Source organism: Carlito syrichta, unplaced genomic scaffold, assembly GCF_000164805.1.
Source record: "Carlito syrichta isolate Samal-C Ts95f unplaced genomic scaffold, Tarsius_syrichta-2.0.1 Scaffold106302, whole genome shotgun sequence".
NCBI lineage: Eukaryota > Metazoa > Chordata > Mammalia > Primates > Tarsiidae > Carlito > Carlito syrichta.
Window position 1 is genome coordinate 221,674 of NW_007050398.1, and position 10,502 is coordinate 232,175.

Here is a 10,502-nt window from a genome sequence, read left to right on the forward strand (position 1 = left end):
AGTTCTTTGTTTGAGTGATAGATCATTGAGGATTGTAGACTCTAAGTCCATCCAAGTTGCTATGAAGTTAGATCTTTTTTTCATATCTCTGTTAAATCAGAATCAAGTATTATTTACAACATCATTGTGCACTTCATGGCTGTGGAGTAAGAATGCTTGATATATTTTACCCTCAGTAACCTTAAATTCTTTTTGGATGCAGGGATAAAATAAACAGAATGTTGTTTGATCTTTGAGAATCTTAGAATGATTTTAAGTATTTATTTTGCAAATATAAGTGAACTAAGGACTTTTTTTTTTTTTTTTGAGTTATTGCAGCTCACTACAGCCTTGTCCTCGTGGGCTCAGCTGATTCTTCTGCCTCAACCTCCTGAGTAGCTGGTACTATAAGCATGCACCACTGTGTCTGGCTAATTTATTTTATTGTAGAGACAAGGTCTTGCTATATGTTGCCCAGGCTGGTCTCGAACGCCTCATCTCAAGTGGTCTTCCTGCCTTGGCCTCCCAAAGTGCTGGGATTATAGGCATGAGCCACCATGCCTGGCCAAGCTAAGGGCTATTATTTGGAGGGGGTTTAAAGACTATATATCTGATAAAATGCAAATTGAGAAGGGAGGCAACATAAATATAATTGACTAGAAAGTCATTAGCTTGTCTTTGCAAGATAATGCTTTTTAAAATCAAAGGAGAATATATTTAGAAAGTAGAATGTAGGATTAGCTATGCATGAAATGGGCATCCTCATTTTTAAAAAAGTCTCTGTCTCTTGCTTGCTCTCTCTTTTTTTTGTAAAGCAGACGTATAATTTTTTTCTCTTCTCAAGGCAGTTCTGGAGCTTTAGGTTGAAGGAATGTGACTATGAGCTGTGTTTATGCAATATGTATTTCCTTGTCATTGGTTCATACCTTTTAACTTGGTGATAGAATGCTTGACTCTTGCCAGATATGTGCAGTTGCAGGAGCTATACTTTTCCTTTGGGGAGGAGATGCTTGGCACTGTTGCTAGGGCGTATCTTGGCCATTGTAGCTGCTCAATATTTATGGAGTAAATAAATGCATTTGACTCTTTAATGCAATATCCACAATATAGCCTTTTAATGCAATATCCACAATAGCTGAAGCACTAATTTACTAAAATTGAAATATTAAAAGGTTTTTTCTTCTCCAAGGGGAAAGACATGTTAGTGGAATTAAGTAGTAATAATAATAATAACAGTAATAATAATAATTATTTTTTGAGTCAGGGTCTCACTCTGTCACCCAACCTGGAGTGCAGTGGTGCGATCCCAGCTCACCGTATCCTCAACCTCTTGGACTTAAGCAGTCATTCTGCCTCCGCCTCATGAGTAGCTGGGACTGCAGGTGCCTGCCACCACGCCTGGCTAAGTTTTGTTTTTTTGTAGAGACAAGATCTCACCACATTGTCCAGGCTGGTCTCGAACCCCTGGGCTCAGGTGATTCTGCTGGTTCGGCCTCCCAAAGTGCTGGGATGACAGGTGGGAGGTGCCGTTTCTGGCCACTGACTATTATTTACACATTACGGGTTTGACCATTCAGTGTTTTCTTCTGAGCTCTAAGCTCAAAACCTTTTTGTTGTCGTTCATATGTCCTGTCCTCTTTTCCTTTTGCAGGTATGGCCTCACAAGTCTTGGTATACCCGCCGTATGTTTATCAATCTCAGTCAAGTGCCTTTTGTAGTGTGAAGAAACTCAAAGCAGAGCCACGCAGTTGTGTGTTCCAGGAAAGAAGCTATCCCTGGACTTGTGTGAACGGTGGAGACTTGGGAAGTTCTTACCCACTCACGAAGGGTGGTGCTTTTCGGACAAAGCTACAGCTTAGCAGGCCTCGAGGACACCACAGCTTTTCGCTACAGACAAGTGCTGTCGTTGGGAAAACCGCTGCAGGTGCTACCAAGGTCCTGGCGGCCCCTCAGGCCGGGCCGGGGCGACCTCGGGTCCATTTCCTGGAGGGGCCGCAGCGATGTGGCTTGAAGCGCAAGAGTGAGGAGCTGGAGAGCCACAGCAGCGCGATGCAGATTGTTGACGAGCTGTCCATACTTCCTGCCATGTTGCAAGCCAACATGGGAAATCCAGTGACAGTGGTGACGACTGCCACGGGATCCAAGCAGAGTTGTACCACCGGAGAAGGTGACTACCAGCTGGTGCAGCACGAAGTCTTGTGCTCCATGAAAAATACTTACGAGGTCCTCGACTTTCTGGGTCGAGGCACCTTTGGCCAGGTCGTTAAATGCTGGAAAAGAGGGACAAGTGAAATTGTAGCTATTAAAATTCTGAAGAATCACCCTTCTTATGCACGCCAAGGTCAAATAGAAGTCAGCATATTAGCAAGGCTGAGCACCGAGAACGCCGATGAGTATAACTTTGTCCGGGCTTATGAGTGCTTTCAGCACCGTAACCATACTTGCTTAGTCTTTGAGATGCTGGAACAAAACTTGTATGACTTTCTGAAGCAAAATAAGTTCAGTCCCCTGCCACTGAAAGTGATCCGGCCCATTCTGCAGCAGGTGGCCACTGCACTGAAAAAGTTGAAAAGTCTGGGCTTAATTCACGCCGATCTTAAGCCAGAGAACATTATGTTGGTAGATCCCGTCCGGCAGCCGTACAGGGTGAAAGTGATCGACTTTGGGTCGGCCAGTCATGTGTCAAAGACTGTTTGCTCCACATACCTGCAGTCTCGGTACTACAGGTAGGTGGCAGCCACAGACGGTTGGGTTATTGAGCAGATGTCGAATTTCTGCTAAATGAAATAATTGTGTATGTGTCTTTGGTGAGAGAGACTGCTCAGTCAAATAAGGAGATCAAGACAAGATCAGCTTAGGTTTGAGTTTTTAAAAAGATTTTAAAAATCTGGGCATCAAATCTGCTTGAGCAGAATGGAAGTCTCCATTGCAGAGTTCCATGCCAAAGTCATCTGGTTATTGTTACTGTTAATAGAAGACATGAAGGAATGATGGGTGGTTGATAGTAATCAAACAGAAGTCCTTAGAGGTGGGACAAGTGTTTATTATTATTATTTTTGGAGGGGGAGTGTTTATTTACAGTAATTTTTGTATATTTATTTGGGCATTTCAGCACTCAAGAGAAATAGTTTATTAAAGACATAATCATATATAGCTGACCATTTAGAAAAATTGAGTTATCTCTTACCCATCGGTGTTGTAGGCTTCTGATTTTTCTGGCTGTTGGAATATTCGCATTACTGACTGCGTATTCCACATCTGAACATTTGAAATCTGAAAGACTCCAATGAGCATTTCCTTTGGGCATCATGCTGGCATTCAGGGAGTTCCAGGTTTTTGGATGTGGGATGCTCAACCTATGTAATAACCCAGAAAGTTCATGCTCATGTCATTAACTTAAAAATATTCAAAAAGGTATTCTGGTTTAAGATTTAAGATTCAGGTGCACTTCCCTGGCTTGAATGTTTAGATAACCCCTTCCTGACCAGTTTGACTGTGTTCTTCCCATATACATGGCTGTGGGTGATGCTGTTTTGGTGTTGGTGGGGGAAGGGTGGTATTTTTATTTTTAAAGATGTGGGTACAGTTCAGGATTAGTTATACAAGTGGACATCGTAAGGTAAAGTTTGGGCCTCCCTTTGGTTCCCACTTTGCCCGGTTTGAGATCAGGTACGCCTACTGATGTTTATGGGAGGAGGGAATTTAAAGACAGAAGTTTACCTGTAAGTATTGACTGACTGCTCCAGTGTCATGGTTGATATGACACCAGCTGGAAGTCCAGCAGACAATCTGTGGGCTGGCTAGTGATTGCCAGAACTTGGAATACAATACACTCAGTCTGGGGTGTGAAGGTGCTTTTGAATTCAGAGCTTTATAATTCTGAGAACATATATTTTGTTACATACTCTGAGTCCTTTGAGGCCCAACTTGACAGGCAAATATAGGATCTGCCAGTGTTGGTTATTCATAAGTTGCTCGATAGACGAAAACATGCAGTTTATTGTTAGAAATTGTTATAACAGGCGACTGTAAATTTAGATCCATCGAGGGGCGTTTTCTGGTCTTGCATGTTTGCTTACACTATACCTGAGTACCTGTCCTGGAATTATAAGTCGAAGTAAACAGCACAGAATGATGGAGAATTAATCAACTGCTACAGCTCTGGGTAGATGCCCTGCCATCAGCAGGTCACCAGAAGGAATGGCACATTTATGTTACTCAGTGATCATTAAATTTATTAAATATGTGTTAGGAATTAGGCATATAGCCTAATTTACATTGTGTGTGTGTGTGTGTGTTTTTAGAGACACGGGTCTTAATGTTGCCCAGGCTGGAGTGTAGTGGTATTATCATAGCTGCAGCCTTGACCTCCTGGGCTCAGCCTCCTGAGTAGCTGAGACTACAGCTGTGCACCATCATTCCTGGTTAATTATTTCTGTAGAGATGGGGGTCTCACCATGTTGCCCAGGCTGTTCTTGAACTCCAGACTCCCCGTCTCAAGTGATCCTGCTGCCTTGGCCTCCCAAAGTGCTGGGATTACAGGTATGAGCCACCATGCCTGACCCTCACGAACTGTGGTTTTAGAACCATGTTAATGTTCCACATAGGGAAATCAACAACAAGGACATGGGAGACCCAACATGGAATATCAATAGAAACAAATAACTATATTTTAAATATCACTTTGAAGGTGGGAGAGAGGGAGTCTAGGGAAGAACTAACCTAAGTAACTTTGGAACCCAGTATCTCCATGGCCTACTCCAACTCTGAGGCTATATGCAAATGCTGTGTGCTCCAGTTGTTAGATCAGCAGCAGCGTGAGCGAGCACTTCACAGGTCCTTTAAGTACATTCTGGAACTGAGCGGCTAAGTAGCATGCCGTGGACAACGAGAGTTTGATTCTTGGTGTCAGAGAGGGGATTGCCATAAAGGAAGAAAGAGACTGGACTTTCAGGTCTCAGAATTGGACATATCGATATGAGTGCATTATTTTAACATCAAACAGATAGAAATACACACACAAATACATCAGTACAGGCATGCCTCAGAGACATTTTAGGTTTAGTTCAGCTCTAGACCACCACAGTCAAGTGAAGACCTCAGTAAAGTAAGTCACACACATTTTTTAGTTACCCAGTGCATATAAAAGTTGTTTACACTATACTGCAGTCTGTTAAGTGTGCAGTAGTGGTACATCTAAAAAAAAGTATGCATGTTAATTTGAAAAGAATGTATTGCTAAAAATGCGAGTGATCTTCTGAACCTTCAGGAAGTTGTCATCTTGTTGCTGGGGGAGGCTTGCCTCAGTGTGGAGGGCTGTTGAAGGTTGGGGCTGTGACAGTTTCTCAAAATAAGGTAACAGTCAACTTTGATGCACTAATTTGTCTTTCCCTGAAGACTTCTCTGTAGCATGTGATGCTGTTTGATAGTGTTTTACCCATAGTAGAACTTCTTTCCGAGTCCATCTTCACAAACCCTGCTGCTGCTCTACCAACTAAGTCTATGTTACATTCTGGATCCTCTGTTGTCATTTCAACAGTGTTCACAGTGTCTTTACCAGAAGCAGATTCCGTCTCAAGAAACCACTGTCTTTGCCCACCCATGCGCAGCAGCTCCTCACCCAGTCAAGTTTCTTGGTGAGCTGCGGTTCAGTGCCATCTCCAAGTTCCGCTTCTAACCCTTGTTCTCTTGCTGTTTCTGCCTCATCTGCAACTCCTTCCTCCACTGAGGTCTTGAACCCTCACAGTTGTCCGTGAGGGCTGGAGTCAATGTCTGCCAGACTCCTGTTCAGACTGATATTTTGGCCTCCTCCCATGAATCACAAATGTTCTTTATGGCGTCTAGAATAATGCATCCTTTTCAGAAGGATTTCAATTTACATTGCCCAGATCCATCAGCTGAATCCCTATCCATGGAGGTGTAGCACTATGAAATGTATTTCTTAAATAACAAGACTTGTAAGTTGAAATGAATTTTTGATCCATGGACTATAGAGTGGATGTTGTGTTAGCAGACATGAAAGCAACATTAATCTCCTTGTGTCTCTGACAGAGTTCTTGGGTAACTAGGTGCTTTCTTAATGAGCAATAATGTTTGGAATCTTTTTCTGAGCAGTGGGTCTCAACAGTAGGGTCAAAATATTTAGTAAACCATGCTGTAAACAGACATACTGTCATCCAGGCTTTGCTGTTCTATTTCTAGAGCACAGGCAGATAGATTTCTCATGCTTCTGAAGGGCTCCAAGATTTTTGGAATGGTCTATGAGCATTAGCCACAACTTAGAGTCTGACTGTGTTAGCCACTAATGGAAAAGTCAGCCAGCTTTTGGAAGCCCTGAAACCAGGCATTGACTTCTCCTCTCTAGCTATGAAAGTTCTGGATGGCACCTACCATTAGAAAGCTGTTTTGTATACCCTGAAATCTGTTGTTGAGTGTAGCCCCTTCATCAGTGGTCTCAGCTGGATCTTCTGGAGAGCTCGCTGCAGCCTCTCTGTCGGCACGTGCTGCTTCTCTGCACTTTGATGTTATAGAGACAGCTTCTTCCCTTAAACCTCACGAACCAGCCTCTGCCAGCTTCCAGCGTTTCTTCTGCAGTTCTCTCACTTCTCTCGGCCTTCACAGAGTTGAAGAGAGTCAGGACCTTACCCTGGGTTAGGCTTTGGCTCGAGGGAATGTTGTGGCTGGTTTGATCTTCTATCCAGACCACTCACACTTTCTCCACATCAGCAGCAAGACTGCTTCTCTTTCCTGTCTGTCATTTGTGTGTTTATTAGTGTAGCCCCTTCAGCTTCCTCCCTGTTTCCTCCGAGTTCAGGCCTGGCTTTGGGCCTTTAGCATGCTTTCCTCATTGCATTGAGTAATTTCTAGCTTTTGACATGAAGTGAGAGGCCGCAGCTCTTCCTTTCACTTGAGCACTGAGAAGCCTCTGCAGGGTTGTCAGTTGGCCTGATTTAAATATGTTTGTGTCTCAGAGAATGGGAGCACCCAGGGGAGGGAGAGAGAGACAGGGAACAGTTGCTTGTTGGAGCAGTAGAAACTCACACATTTATCGATGAAGTTCAACATTCGACATATCGATTTATCAACATTTATCAATGAAGTTCATTAGTTGGTGGTGCCCCACAACCATGGCAATAGCGTCATCAAAGATCACTGATCGCAGATCATCATGGCACGTGACAATAAGGAAGGACTGCAATATTGTGAGAAGCTGGGCATGGTGGTTCATGCCTGTCATCCCAGCAATTTGGGGGGCTGAGGCGAGAGGATTGCCTGAGCCCAGGGGTTTAAGACCAGCCTGAACAACTTGGCGAGACCTTGTCTCCACAATAAATAAAAAAAGTTAGCTGGGCATAGTGGTGCACACTTGTAGTTCCAGCTACTTGAAAGGCTGAGGCGGAAGGATTGCTGGAGCCCAGTGGGTTGACACTGGGGTGGCCGTGAGCATGCCACTGCACTCCAGCCTGGGTGACAGTGTGAGGCTCTGACTCAAAAAAAGAAATATTGTGAGAGTTATCACAGTGTGACCTGAGCTGAGCACTGGCTGTTGGACAGTGGTGCCCGACGGGCTTCGTGGACGCCGGGGCCATACCTTCAGTTTGTAATAAGCTCGTGTCTGTGAAGCACACCAAAATGAGGTGTGCTGTGCATTTGTTAGCTTTGCAGCTTAAAACAGTCATACCCTCACACCAGCAAGCATGCTGGGCACGAGCGTCAGGTCATGTGTTCTAAATACCACTCTCCAGTAAAGAGAACCAGAGCTCCTTAGAGAATTGCCTGCTCCAAGGCCTGGTGCAGGAGAAAGACCCGGTAAGTCAGACCGTCCTGGGGCAGAAAGTGACTTCCGAAGGAAGACTGGGACCGTGGCCCAGGGATGCTGAATCCATTTAAAAAGGCTTTCCCTGGACAATCTGGGGCAGTTGCACAACAAAGCAAATAATGCCAAGGGGTAGGCTACAACCCCTCGAGTTAAATAGAAACCCCAGCCATGCTAAAAGGAGGGAGGGAGGAAAAAACTCTTCCTTATAGAGGAATTCCCAGTAGAGGAGTGACAGACGTGGGCATCATTATTTGTCCACCCTCAGTCAGTTGCAGGCCAGATGCATCCCCAAATGCTAGAATTGGTCAGTGAAAGCAAGATGAGAGACAGGACATGAGAATATCTTCAAGTATCTCTCCACTGGATGTTGTGCTTAGTCATTACAAAGAAAAAAGGTGACTTTATAGTGGAAAACGTGGCAGTCATACCGCCTAAACTGAGTGAGCAGAGTGAGCATCACCAGTAGCGGGACAGATTGACTTCGTGTGCCTCCTGGCACGTGTGGTCACAACATCGTTTCTGTGAAGGCCCTGCCAAAAACGCATAACCTGAATCTAATCATGAGAAAACATGAGATAAACCGCCATTGAGGAACATTCTACAAAACAGCTGGCCAGCACTCTCCAAAAGTGTCAGGGCCATGAAGGCAAAGAAAGATCTAGAAACTCTTTCAGGTGTTAGCAGCTTGGCAGATTGCTGTTAGCTGGGCTCGAACCTAGGTGTGCTAGCTCTGAGTGGGGCCCCAGGGCTTCACCTTGACTCAGTCACCAAATATATATGCTCGAATTCACGGCTCACTGGGGGCCTTCAGCTGCCGCCAGTCATGTCATTGATATTCAACACACAGGCAGGGATGATGGGAACTCAGAGCCACAGCAGTGGTAGGGTCTGGAGTCCTGGATGCCAGATCAGCAGGGGGTGGGGGGATGGGGGTGGGGGAGGCATGTCTCAGACAAGGCCAGGTCCTGGCTGCTCACCTGGGCCTCCCAGGTGGGTCTGTTTTGATCTCAGCCACCTTTTGTATCGCTCTCCATGGGGTGGTTTTGGGTCTTGGGTGGTACCAGGTAACAGCACAGGTTAACCTCTGTCCATTACCTGTATGTTTATGGCTTTGGGTGGGGAGAGCTACTTTGCGGGGGGCTCACCACTGCTTGACATGAGTGACTTCATTTCTGAGACGTTAGAATCACAAATCATTATGACCCAGCACCAGTTTAGACTCCATTAATGAGACATCACAGATTAAAGCAATGTGATCAGGGCTGAATTCTGAGCCAGAAAGAGGATGTTAGTGATGGTGGCAAATCTGAATACAGTTGGTAACTTAGCTAGCTATGTTGAGTTGATTTTAATTTTCTCAAATCAAACTATGTTTTGAATAGTTTAAGTAGTTCCTCGAGTCAGTAGTATTGAGGTGATATTAGCTGGTGGTGATATTGACCGTTGTGCCAGGTTATGCAAGAGAACGCCCTTATGTTCAGAAAACGTCCATTGAAATGTTTAGAGGTAACGGGGCGTTGGGCCAAGCACTGTAGAAAATTGTTTGGCTCAGCCTGTAATCCCAGCACTTTGGGAGGTTGCAAGTAGATTGCCTGAGCCCATGGGTTCGAGACCCACCTGGCCAACTTGGTGAGACCTCATTTCTACAATAAAAATTAGCTGGACGTGGTAGTGCGCGCCTGTAGTTCTGTACTTGGAAGGCTGAGGCTGAAGGATCGCCGGAGCCCAGCAGGTTGAGGCTGCGGTGGCCAGGAGCGGCCATTGCACTCCAGTCTGGGCGACAGAGTGAGACTCCAACTCAAAAAAAAAAAAAAAAAGAAAGAAAAGGAGAAGATTTGTGTCTGTGTGTGTAGAGACAGATGTGAGTAAAACGGGGTGGTCAGATGTTAACGGTGGAAACACCTGGGGAATCTGGGTCTTGGTGCTATTTTTGCAACTTTTTTGTGGGTCTGTTTATTTATTTAGTGTGTTGAAGATTATTTCAAAGTAAATAGTTAAAAAAAAGGACAAGGAACACAAACACTGTGTCCCTGTTGGTCTCTGTCCTTGCTGAGCGCGTGTGGTGTTTTGTTGTCTGCATGGTGGGTCGTCAGCCCCGCCAAGGCAGAGCCTGTGTCCTCAGTGCCCAGATCCAGCACACACGCTTTAGAGGCACTCAGAAATCACAGGCCCTCTGAAGGTGTCTACTTGCAGACCTTTGCAGTGATACAGTTTTAGGAGGTCTCCAGGCAGCAGATGACAGATACATAGAATGTAGCGTGTCTGAGCAATGGAGCCTTGCTGGGAATATGGAAGAATGAGGTCCTGATGCTGCCATGGTGTGAGGAACCTTGAAAACATCATGCCAGTGAAGAAAAGCCCGTCCAAAAGAACCACACGTCGTGTGGTTACACTTACATGACACGTCCAGGATAGGCACGCCTACACAGGCAGAAGGTAGATTAGGGCTGCCTGTGGCGGGGTAATGGGGACATTCAGGAAGGGACTGAGAGGTAGAGGTTTTTTTGAGGGTGATGTAAATCTTCTAAAATTGATTGTGCTGATGGTGGCACAACTGCAGTCACACTTGCAGCCATTGAATTGGCCACTTGAAACGGGTAAAGTTCAAGGTGAGTGAATCATATATCTCATTAAAGCTAGCTACTTTATTTATTTATTTATTTTTGAGTTAGAGTCTCACTCTGTCGCTCAGACTGGAGTGCAT

The 10,502-nt window shown here is 45.0% G+C and overlaps 1 protein-coding gene across 2 annotated transcripts in view; it reads left to right on the forward strand.

The window, feature by feature from the left end:
• The first annotated feature begins 1,632 nt into the window (after positions 1-1,632).
• The window catches only part of HIPK3 (homeodomain interacting protein kinase 3), a 63,968-nt gene continuing 55,098 nt past the window's right edge, over positions 1,633-10,502 (forward strand). For both annotated transcript variants that reach the window (XM_021716854.1, XM_008067169.1), the window contains exon 1: positions 1,633-2,705. In XM_021716854.1, the coding sequence (XP_021572529.1) occupies positions 1,633-2,705 (1,073 nt within the window). The remainder of the gene's footprint in view (positions 2,706-10,502) is intronic.